General features: G+C 40.0%; 1 protein-coding gene and 1 pseudogene across 14 annotated transcripts in view; one reads left to right on the forward strand and one right to left on the reverse strand.

Moving 5' to 3' along the window:
* Nucleotides 1-12,553, forward strand: part of IQCH (IQ motif containing H) — a 242,045-nt gene that overhangs the window by 204,672 nt on the left and 24,820 nt on the right. For 12 of the 14 annotated variants that reach the window (XM_077128303.1, XM_077128304.1, XM_077128292.1 and 9 more), the window contains one exon: nucleotides 8,291-8,413. The exons of the other annotated variants lie outside the window; for them this stretch is intronic. In XM_077128303.1, the coding sequence (XP_076984418.1) occupies nucleotides 8,291-8,413 (123 nt within the window). The remainder of the gene's footprint in view (nucleotides 1-8,290; nucleotides 8,414-12,553) is intronic. 14 annotated transcript variants of the gene reach the window in all.
* LOC143656302 (peroxiredoxin-6 pseudogene) lies at nucleotides 4,557-5,227 on the reverse strand (annotated as a pseudogene).

The raw sequence follows: 12,553 nt of genomic DNA on the forward strand, positions 1-12,553 counted from the left end.
GCTTCACCTCCCTGTGTGATAAGGGTGTTTCCCGGCATATTGCCATTACCCACCGGCTTCTCACCTGCTGTGAGTTAGACTGAGACTCACTGAGCACTCAGTGGCCCACCGGATGGTCAGGGAGCAGTCAGGGATTTTTAGAAAAGGAAATATGGATGTCAATGGCACGGATTTCCTAGAGAACACAGATTTCCAAGTAAATAACGATAAATATAGAAAAGATCATATTACTTATGTTCTGAATCTTACATTTTACCTTAAGGAGCTTTCCATACCAGTTCGTTGAGAACACTCTCAAATGAATTCAACAAAGTTGTGGGCACAAGATCCACACAAAATAATAAGTTTTGTTTTTATACACCAATAATGAACATCTAAAAGAAAATCAATAAAACAATTCTATTTACAATAGTGTCTTAAAGAATAAAATATCTAGGAATAAATTTAATCAAGAATATGAAAGATTTGTACACTGAAAACTACAAAACATTGCCGAAAGAAAGTAAAGAAGACTTAAATAGATGGAAAAACATTCCATGGTTAAGGATTGAAAGATTTAATATTGTCAAGATGTCAGTACTACTCGAAGTGATCTTTCAGATTCAGTGCAATGCCAATCAAAATTCCAACAGCTGCTTTTGCAGAAATGGAAAAGCCAATCCTCAGATTCATATGGAATTGCGAAGTGCCTCAAATCTCCAAAACAATCTTGAAAAGAAGAACAAAATTGGGGGGGGTCTCACACTTCCCAATTTCAAAATTTGCTGCAAACCTACTGTAACCAAAACAGTATGGTATTGGTAGAAGTAATTTGAAAGTCCAGAGATAAACTTTCTCATTTATGGCTAACTGATATTTAACAAGGGTACCAAGTCCGTTCAGTGGAGAAAGAATAGTGTCTTCAACAAATGGTGTTGGAACAACTGCATATCCACAGACAAAAGAATGAAACTGGACCCCTACCTCACATTATATACAAAAATAGACTCAAAATGGATCAACAACCTAAATATAGGAGTTAAAACCATTAAACTCTTTGAAGTAAACATAGTGGGAAGTCTTCAACCCTTGTATTTAGCAGTGGATTCTTTGATATGACAATAAGCATGAATAACAAAATTCAAAATAGATAAATTGGGCTTCCTCAAGATGAAGAACTTCTGTGCTTCTAAAGACATTATCAAGAAAGTGAAAAGACAACCTACGAATGGGAGAAAATGTTTGGAAATCACATATCTGATAATGACTTAATATCCAGAATATATAAAGAACTCCTACAACTCAACAACAAAAAGACAGGCCAATGGTAAAAATGAGCCAAAGACTTGAATAGACATTTCTCAGAGGAAAAAAAAAAATATATATATATATATATACATAGAGAGAGAGATAGAACTGTCCAACAAGCACATGAAAAGATGCTCAACATCATTAGTCGTTAGGGACATGCGAATCAAAACTGTAGTGAGATACCATTTCACAGCCTCCAGGATTGCTGCTATTAAATAAACAAAGAATAATAAGTGTTGGTGAGAATATGGAGAAATTGCAACCCTCATGCGTTGCTGAGGAGAATGTAAAATAGTGCAGAGGCTGTGGAAAACAATTTGGCAGTGCCTCAAAGAGGTAAACATAGATGTACCATCTGACTAAGCAATTTCGCTCCTATATATATGCCAAAAGAGCTGAGAGCAGGGACTCAAACAGATTCTTGTACACTAAAGTTCGTAGCAGCACCAATATTCACAATATGGGCAGGCCACGGTGGCTCAGCAGGCAAAGTCTTTGCCTGCCATGCCGGAGACCCGGGTTTGATTCCCGGTGCCTGCCCATGCAAAAAAAAAAATTCGCAATAGCCAAAAGGGGAAAACAATCCAAGTGCCCATGAACAAATGAATGGATGAACAAAATGTGGTATATACGTACAATTGAACACTATTCAGCCATAAGAAGGAATGAAGTTCTAATACAAAAATAGATGAACCTTGAAAACCTTATGCTAAGTGAAATAAGACAAAGAGAAAAGAACAACTACTGTATGACTCCACTTACATGAAATATCTAAATAAGCACATTCATAGAGGTAAAAAGTCAAACTTTATCAAGGACGGGGGTAGGGAGAATGGTGAGTTATTGTCTTAATGGTAGAGTTTCTTTGTTTTGGGTGATAAAAAGTTTGATAATGGAAGGGGGTAATGGTAACACAACATTGTAAATGTAATTAATGCCACTGGGTTACACTTAAAATGGTTAAAATGGCAAATTTCATGTTATATATGTATATATATATATATATGTTGACACAATTTTGAAAAAAAAGATGTTGAAGCAATACACCTTGTAGGGGAGTAAGGAGAACTCTCACTTCTTTTCTAAAGCTGCATAATATTCCACTGCATGGATATGCCATAATTTTTTCACCCTTTCCTCTAATTGTGGACTTGGGGATTGTTTCCAGTTTTTCATATTACAAACAGTGCTGTAGTGAATAACTTTGTGTGTGTGTGTGTGTGCAATTTTTTGCATGTTTGAGGCATATCTTAGAATATATTCTCAAAAGTAGAACTGCTAGGTCAAAGAACATATTCATTTTCGATTCTGATAAATATTTCTAAATGGTAATTTCATTTTTGATCCTTGCCAAACTGAAATGAATTGTACAGCATCAGGAGAATAGATTTCACAAACAACCTTTAATAATGCTATCTCTGTTTGTATAATGCTTCGTAATTTAAATATGCATGTGCTTATTTGGTCTCCATAGTGACGCCAGGAAATAGGACAGGAATTACAACACCCATTTTACAGAATAGAAAACTGAGGCCAAGCAAAGTTAAGTGAGCTGCCCAAGTTCCTTAAGTTAGTAAGTAGCAAAGCTCAGGTTTTCTGATTCAATTCTCTTTCTAAAGTAAAATTTATTGCTTGGGTGATTGCTGGTTTTTTAAAAATAATATACCTTATTTGTGAGATTATTTCATTTAATAAGAGATAATAACTAACGTTTATTGGATGAACTTATGGGCCAGACGCTATTTCAGGTCTTTGCATTTCACCGAATCATTTCAACACTACTCCTCCCACCTGTGCTATCAGGGCTGGGTGAAAGACAAAACATTTGTCCCGGAATGCCGCCATTTTTTTTGCTGTAGAAACCATGGGAGTTTAAAAAGTAGGTGTATCCTGTAGGTTCATCTTTACTAGCAATATTATAACATATTTGTTAAACACCTACTAATATGTCATGAATTTGACCAGGAACATCAGGAACACAGACATTTGACAAAGGCCCTGTCCTTAAGGAGCTTAAGGAAAAAGGAGATATAGAGGAAAATGTATGTAAAAATACTTACCACAAGGCTGTTGAGTGACAGCCCCTCCACCTGTTGCTGGAGTTCTGAGGAGAAATGACTATGAGCTGATAGGGACTGGAGATGTTTCTCTAACAACACAGGATTTGGTCCAGTCTCAAGGCCGGGGCAGCCACTACGTGGTAAGAAGGGTAAAGAGAGCCCGAGGTCTGTTAGGAGAGGGCAGGTGAATTGGGTGGGCTGGAGCAGAGAATCAGAGAAGGGGGGGTGGGAGAAGTGGTTACAGCAGTACACTGAGTAATTTGGGGGAGGGCCGGCCTGCCAAGTGAGGTGTGTGGATTTCACCTTTTTTTTTTTTTGTGCCAGTTTTAGCAAAGGATTTTATTTGTTAATCCTCAAAACCAAATTCAGAAAATAGCCACCCACTGCAAGAACAGTTCTATAATAAAACATTTAAAATCATCCTTTCCTTTCTTCCAACGATGTGCTCTTATATGTATATCACATTTTATAGGAGAATGATGCACAGAAATACCGTGTGAAGAACACATGGCACTTATTATAGGAGCCCCCACTCTCGGGTGCACCTCTATTTCTGTAGCTCCCCATATGATAGAAATTTATTACAAAACTTTCATTTCTTTATAGCAAAATAGTTTTAAAACGCCTCCTCCCACTCTTCCCACTTGAGTTGGAAAAGTTCGGACTTGAAAAGTTTTTTGCCCCCAGCTGTGGTCAAAACATGGAATGTTGAAGAATATCTGGGTAAGTCTATGTTCTTGGGTTATATACTTAGGCATTTACAGAGAAAGTTGAATCTCAAGTTCTGTTACTCCTTAAAATGGCTAACAACAGAGACGATTTGATTAGGACAGCTGAAACGCTGAACCATTCTATGATGGAGCAAAACATGCCTTTTCAACCGTCACTGATACCTACATTTGTTGATCACAGACCCTGAAATGAGATGCCAGCCCCAAATAGAGAATATATTTCAGAGAGAGCCAGCAGAGTACTGTGATACAGGAACAGAAAAGAGAGCTGGTGAAGACACAGAGTTAAGAATCCCTAGAAATTTATAGTGCCATTTTCATTTAATAAGTCAGGAATATAGCAGCCTAAGGACTTTGGCTATGATCACACTAGGGTGTGTTTATGGGATTGTAACAGGAAAACATGATTGGCATGTGGCAAACTTGGGCTCGCTGTCTTAAGTGAGTCACTCCAGCATCAACTTCCCAGAGATACTTAAGGCTGGGGAGTGTAGTGAAGGTATTTCTTGCCAGATGGGAGCTCTTTGGTGAAGACTCCTTTAGGGAAAAGTTTTTGCTTCTTTTTCAGGGATGGTTGGAAGAACCATCACACTGTCTCCATCCTTTCAATCGACCGGGGTAGCAACCTTTTGTTTTGCTGTCAGCTGGAGAGAGATAACTATTCTGAGAATCTCATCGAAGTTCCTCCCGGTGGCAGCTAGATAGAGGATAGACAGCTTCAGTTTCTTTTCAGGACCCAAGATAAATGCCACATGAGCTATCACAGACATGCCCTTTTTGTCCTTTTCTGCTGGGTCCAGCATTCCCAACAGGATGGCAAGGTTCCAATTCCTATCATCGATGATGGAAAGAGGTAAGTTTCTGTGGGCTCACCACCATTGTACGCACTGATATCCTTCCTCCAGGCAAGATGGTCCTCAACACTGTTGATTGAAAGGGAATCATCTTAACATTCCTCTTGGAAAATTCTGGTGCCAGCTTTGCAGCTCTGCCAACCTCCATGGTGCACACTGGGGTAAAGTCCCAAGGGTGGGAGAAGAGAATGCCCCTTGAATCTCCCAGATAATCATGGAAACTGATGCCACCAATGGTGGTATTGGCCTCAAAATTGGGGGCCTCATCCCCAAGAAGCAGACCTCTAGGCATGGCAGCAGCAGTGATGCAGTAGGGTGAAGGGACGCAGCTGTCAAAGCCACCAGCTTGCTAGCTCTGGCAGAGAAGCTGGATTTCTTCTTGAAGGCAACAAGGAGACACTGAAGACTTCTGAGCTGGGGGATGACATTAACCAATCTGAGTTTGGGAAGATGAACCATCTGGTAGTAATGCTCAGAATCCCAAGAGAGAGGAGAGCAAGGGAAGAAGGAAAGCCTGGGAAAAGAGATTTATCATTTTCATTATCATAGTTCCAATATTCCAGGCCCTGGACATGCTTTCAAAGGAACAGCAACAAAAACAGTAGCTACCATTTATCAGGTGCCAGGCACTTGTGCAAGTTGCTTATTTAATTATCAGAAATCCGGAAAGTTAAATAATATATTTAAGTTTGCACAAATAGTAACTGGCCTAGTCCAAAGTCATATCTGTTCTTTCTACTACAGAGTTCAGCTTCCCCGTGTAAAAAGGAGCAGCAGCTCTACAGGAAACAAAAGTCTGTACAAGGATAGTGGAAGCAATGGGAAAGAAGAGGCACCTGGAAGACATGTTAACTACTCTGGCTCTCCTTTCAGATTCTTTATGACTCGCAGCCCCCAGGTCTGTGAAGAGGGAGAACTGCAGTCTGCCTCCATAAGAGAGGAAAAAACCTCAGGACAGCCCGTCTTTATCTGCTGCCCAGAATCATGTACTATTGGACAGTGAGTTCTTCCGCCATGCTTTGAAGCAGAGAACTGGATCCTGCAACCAGGTGCTGCTCTCCCATCCCCACTGACTTGGACCAGACCTTGGTTTTGCTAGTTTATATGTATGGCAGCATAAGACAAGTTTAGAAGACAAAAATAACCTTGGAATTATCTTGTGAATTCATGGTAATTGCCACGCAATTACATGCTCAGTAACCATAATGGAATTCCGGAGTATTTACAGTTCACTTCTGTGCTGTTTTGAAACTGTTATGTACCCCAGAAAAGCCATGTTCTTCTAATCCATTCTTGTGGATAAAGATCTATTGTGGGTGGGACATTTTTATTAGGTTGTTTCCATGGAAATGTGACCCACCCAATTCAAGGTGGGTCTTAATCATCTTTACTGAAGTCCTTTATGAGAGAATAAAAGGCAGAGACATTTTGGAGAGAGCTCGGAGACAAATGCACCAGGAGGAACAAGCAATGACTTGCTTCTGCCCCAAAGCACTCACTGACTGGAAGTCTTAAATTGTTCTTTGAAGAGTCTCTAAGCTTCTAAGGCAGAGGGAAGTGCTATCCACTTTTCTATGTCATATATTCATTCATTCTTTCATTCAGGAAACACTGACATGTGCCTAGCACTGGGAATTCAAAACCAAGCAGTGCCTACCCTGGGGGAACCACCAGCCGTGTAAGGGAGACAGTTAGAGGAACAACTTGTATAGCTCAGTGTGGTGACAAAGTATAGTTGTGAGGCATATCATGGTCAAATGGATTTTATTTTGTGATAAAAAGAAATCCCAGTGGCTGCAAATGAAATGACACTAATAGAGAAATGGAGGTGCACATGTCAAGATGCATGGGCCAGTGGGGTCCTAACATTTTTATAAAAGTGGATTCTGGTTAAATGTGTGAAGAGCAGCCTTAATTAATGGCAATGATATGACTATCAGTTATCATACTCAATGCAAATGTTGAAAGCAAGAGACATAATATGTGGGGGAAATAATGTCACAAAAAGTCAATATGAAATCTGAGTGTGTGTATATGTGTGTGAGAGAGAGGGCGGTAGAGAGAGATTTAGGAGGAGAAAGGGTGTTCATTCTTTGCTGGATATTCAATTGGCCCCAGTGACCCTATGTTATCTCAGATACAGAAACCGGGCCCGTGGTCAGATTATAGATGAGTACTGGGTCTTTCAGATCCCTTCCAACCTACTTTGGACCAGCAGCACCTCCTTTATCTTTTCTTGTTCGAAATCACTGTACAAGTTTATGCATCTGGTAGCCTAACACCTGAGGGTCTGCAAAGTCCAAGACCTGGGCCAGTCAACTTAATTTTCTATGCTCTAGGGTTGGCCACGGCCCTACATGCAGGTCTCCAAATTTTCGATTATCCATGGACGAACAAAGCTGATTGTCAAAGACAAATATATCTTACAAAGGGCACACTAGACTTCCTTGCCTCCTTTGCCAGGATCCACAGCTTTCTTGTGTGCACGTCATTTTGAAACATTTTTAGTTTAAAATACTAACATTTTAAAAACCTGTTAGCATTTAAACAAATACTTCGGGCCTTACCATAACAAGACTCCTTGGGAGAGTTCCCACTGATAGGCAAGCAAGATACACAAAGATCAGCAGTTTCCCACACAGAGGAAACAATTGAAATGAAAGAAGGTGAACCATAACACCCACTTCTTCTATGAAGGCCACACTTAGTGACTTGCTTCCAAAATGTCCATTTTGGAATGGGGGGTGGGGGGGGAATAGGAGTGGCTGTACGAAGGAGAAACCTGGCGAATACTGCCTTAGCTTCTCAATGAAGATTAACATCGTGAGCGTCATACTCACAGCACGTAGCCTTGATGTGATGTATTGAGAGCAGCCCCTCACCTCTCTGATCTTTTTCCCTGAAACCCACAGTCTAACTGTGAGAAAAACATCAGACAGACCCAAATTGAGGGACATTCTATCCAACCAGTACTCCTCAAAACTACCAGTGTCATCATAAACAAGGAAAGTTGGAGGAAAATGACACAGTCCAGAGGAGCCTAAGGAGACATAATGACTAAATGTGGTATCTAGGATGGAACACTAGAATAAGAAAAGGACATTAGGGGAAAACTAATGGAATATGAATAAAATATAGACTTTAGTTAATAGTAGTCTACCAATCTGGTTTCTTAGTTGTGACAAATGTACCGTGGCAATGTAAGATGTTAGCACAGGGAAACTGGATGTGGGGTATATGGGAACTCTCTGTATTATCTTTGCAACTTTTCTGTGAATCTAAAACTATTACAAAATCAAAAGTTTATTCAAGTATGTATTTTTGAATTCTGACACTCGGCCTTGGCCTTTTCCAGTCATCAACAGCCAGTCGCTATGCAGTTATGACCACCCGGCTGCGGCACAGCAACCTCTCCCTGATTTTCCACTATGTTTTCCTCCGGATGTGCAAAGCCCATGGCATCGGCTATGACATTCAGGTAGGAAGGGTTGCACTTGGCCAGGGCTGGGCCAAGTGTGGTGTGGGTGACCTAGGCAGCTAAAAATGTGGTGCCCCTGCGAATGGATATTCTTTAACTATTAGTCCAACATGTATTTAGAGGAAGACTGAGTACTTTCTAGGAAGGCAGCCCTAAGTGGTGGCACTTAGTCCTGGGAAGCTCAGCTCTGTCCCCAGACCTGTGAAACAAAAGCCGTTCAGCTCTCCAAACTTGGCATTTAGGGGACCATCTCTTGTTCCTAAAGCATGCCCTGAGCATCCTGATCTGACCCAAAGCTACTTATCAACTAATTATCTGCTTAAGAACATACAGTAGTTTCTTTCTGGGAGGATTTCTGGTAAAAAACGTTTCATCCATTTCTGATCAATTTCCAATGATATTGGTGGCTCCTGCAGAGCTGTTTTATCACTTATTCTAGCTCTGTAGCTGGATAGGAACAAACGAGAGGTGATGTCTCCTATCCAAACCAGAATTCCATTTTGTGCCTAGAGATTCATGTTACTCTGGAGCAATAGTTTCATGTTCTTCCACTTTGATACAGATTTTCAAATCTCTGATACCCAAGGCTCTTCCAGGACTGAGTGACCTTGTTCACGCTTCCCTGTGGAGGACCCATCCTAATCACGTCAAACATGAAACGCATTCACCTCCCACACGAAATATGCAATGACACAGGAATTGAGCAGTAACTAGTTGCTTGAATGTTTAGATTTGTAAATATTCAAATCTACAATATTAATTTTTATTTTTCATACTTGAGAACCAATAGAATTTTTCAGGGCTCAAATATTTTTATAGTTTCCTAAAAGCATAAGGACCTCAGACAGAGACGACAGGTGAGTAAATTGGCCTGGCTGACAGGTTTACTAGCTTCTGATCTATGCACTGTCAGAGGGTAGATAAAGCCATTGGTTAAATTGATTTGTGCTGTCTGCAAGTACACATAAGGTAGCCTATATTCCCTTGAAAATTACATTAAAATTTATAAAATACAGAAATATTAAAAAGGCCAGGTTGAACTGATTTACCTGAAATTAATTGTGCCTGATGCACACAATCCCTTTGTAATCAATTTGAGGCTAAAAAAATAGTTTTTAGCCTCAAACTGATGAGTCTGTTCTCACCTATGTACCAGAAGATGGCTAAATCTAATTCTAGGTATATCCAAATATCTATTTTTATTTTATTCTAAACTATCAAAGCAGAGCAAGCCCCATGAATGAGTATATTTGGCAGGGAAGGTCTCCTGCCCCAAGGAAAATGTGCTCTATCACTTTCTATTGCCTGAAATTATTATTAGAGATTTATTTCTTGTGGGTAGAAGCTTTGTTCCTGATTGAAGTTCTAGTACCTTTGGGAAAAGCAAAACACCAAACTTTATAAGTTACTTACACGTTTGTTGGTCTTAGTTAATCAGATCCATTTCTGAAAACAGATGTTAGTGGGGGACACATCCAGCTGAAGCACAGGGATCTGAAACAGTAGAACAGTACAGAAAAGGAGGTTCCACTGAAGGACAGAGAACTCACCAAGAAAAGGGAGGGTAGAGAACCAAAGACACGATGAGCATTGTTTCACAGACTCTGCCTCCAGTTTCCCTGTGCTAAACAATTTATAAATGATGAAAGACAACATGGGAAAGAAAGAGAAATATAGATTGGGGGTAATGGAGGGATGGAAAGACAAAGAAGAAAAAGGTTACAGAAGAAAAGGGAAGATAAGATCTATAGAGGCTGAAAGAATTCATGCTAAAAGGAGGAGGGGATAAACAGAAAGGAAAAGAGCAAATAATAAACAGAAGTTACAGAAGAAAGAAAGCGAAAAGAAAAAGAGCCATAAAAATCTGGGGTGGTAAGAAGTACTGGTGTGACTACTCAGAAAATTTGGAAATTCTTTAAGCAATAGCCTTGCTTTATTCTTCCTGAGGTGAGGCCTCATCATTCCAAAGCCTGGGGTCCATCCCTAACTGCGGACAGGACTCTCCACTGCTTTCTTATTTGTCTTTTTGGACAGAGGCAGGTGGAGAACAAACATTTACAACACCTATCCCTTGCCAGCCACTGAGTTAAGCATGTTTACTTCACTAACTTATTTCACCTTCATTCCTGTCTTGTAAGAAGGTATTATTTCTGCCATCTCACAGGTGAGGAATTTAGGCTTAACAAATGTAAGCACTTTCCCTAGATCACACAGCCAGGACTTTTGTGAAATTGAGATCTGAATCCATAACTGTCCATGAAGTCGAGTGTGGCGGGTTAAGAACAATAAAAAATGTGTTCTAAGTCGTGAGGCATGCACCGATGTGAATGAACGCGAGGGACATTTGATGAGGCAAAATAAGCCAGGGACAAATGAACAACAATGGTATGGTCACCTTTAGAAGGTGCTTATTAAAAAATAGGGGCCTAGATTGTGAGCTTTTAGAGGAGTCATATTAAGTCCGGAGTGGTGATTATTATTTCTGGATTTCAAGAGTCTGATTTGTATATATATATATATCCTGATATTTAGAGATAAGAATGAAGCCAATTAGGTTGGGGTTAAAGTAATTCAGAACACAGAGTTAAGGAAGACAGTGTCTATATTTTAGAACCACGCATACTCTTTGAGCCCAATGAAAGAAAGTTTTATTTGATCCAGAACTGAAATTTTCTGTAGTGCATAATCTAACTCAACCTATATGTATAGCTCATTTGAACGATTGAAACACAGGTTGCCCAGAATAAAAAAAAAGAGGCCCTTTAATCCCATATTAAAAAAAAAAAAATGTGTTCTTAAACTTAATCTCGTCCTGTGGGTATGAACCTATTGTAAGTAGGAATTTTTGTGAAGTTACTTCAGTTGAGGTGTGGTCTGCCTCAACCAGAATGGATCTTAATCCTATTATTGGGATCCTTTATAAGTGGAGTAAAATTTGGACACAGAGAGAAGACCACAAAGGAAATAGGCAGCAGCTGAAATCAATGGAAACTGGAAGAGAAGGGAGAGGCCGGGAGAGGCCACCATGTGCATTGCCATGTGACACAGGAGCTCAGAACCAGGAATCACCAGCAGCCAGCCCCGGAGCACCAGTCTTTGGAAAGAAAGCATCGCCTTCCTGACTGCTTGATTTGGACTTTCTCCCAGTGTCAAAACCATGAGCTAATAAGTTCCCATTGTTTTAACCAGCCCATTGCACGGTACTTGCTTGAGCAGAATTCTTATTCTCACACAAGGCGTCCCCTGTGTCCCTTTCTTGCCCCTAAGAGCTATGTCTCACTAACTGTATAGGTTTCTAAAATAATATTACCAACCAAATCCAACAATTTTAGATCCATTTCAAATGAAATACTCCTTCTTATATACATGTACCTAGCACAAACTTCTCAAAGCCCCTGAAAAAAAATGACGTTAGAACAATTAACTTCCCTAAAATTGTACTTCCCCTTTGGGTCATACTGAGACTAAAAATGAGATCACTTCCCCTAATTCCAAAGTACCCTCTGCTACCTTCTCCTAGTCTTGGTTGAATTTCTCTTTTGAGAAAAAGAATAACATTAACAATATATCAGTGTCAGTGCTACCAAAAGAATCTTTAAAAGTCCTTACTCTTGGCATTATGGTTTCTCTTTCCATTATTATTACAGAATTTCAAATGATCTTTCTTGTCCAGAAAAATAAATTTCAAATGATCTTTCTTGTCCAGAAAAATAAATTTCAAATGATCTTTTCTCAGGGAGAAAAGGGAAATGAGATCACCCTACGAGTTTATTTTTCCTTGCTGAATATTTGAAGGCAGCATTACTGAGTTAGGAAGCATCTTGGTGGGTCACATCCCTGGTATTTCTGTAACGCAGCAGAATGCCCCACTGATTTCCTAATGAAATGAAGTGGTAATGAAAGCCATATGGAGAACAGCGTCACGCTTACCTCCTGTGACAGTGTGGCGCAGGGCTGATCTCATACATACACAGGCAGTGTGCCGTGGTCCTGAGTATCTCCTCAACTGCCAACATCATTTCCTCGGACCAGGGTACTGCCATGGTGGCAATCATTAGGGCTGTTTGCAATATTCTGATTTTCCTCCTACAATGCACATAAACAGAATTACACTTCCTCAACTCTGCCCTGAAATGAGGC

The sequence above is a fragment of the Tamandua tetradactyla genome, chromosome 14 (genome assembly GCF_023851605.1).
Source record: "Tamandua tetradactyla isolate mTamTet1 chromosome 14, mTamTet1.pri, whole genome shotgun sequence".
Classification (NCBI taxonomy): domain Eukaryota; kingdom Metazoa; phylum Chordata; class Mammalia; order Pilosa; family Myrmecophagidae; genus Tamandua; species Tamandua tetradactyla.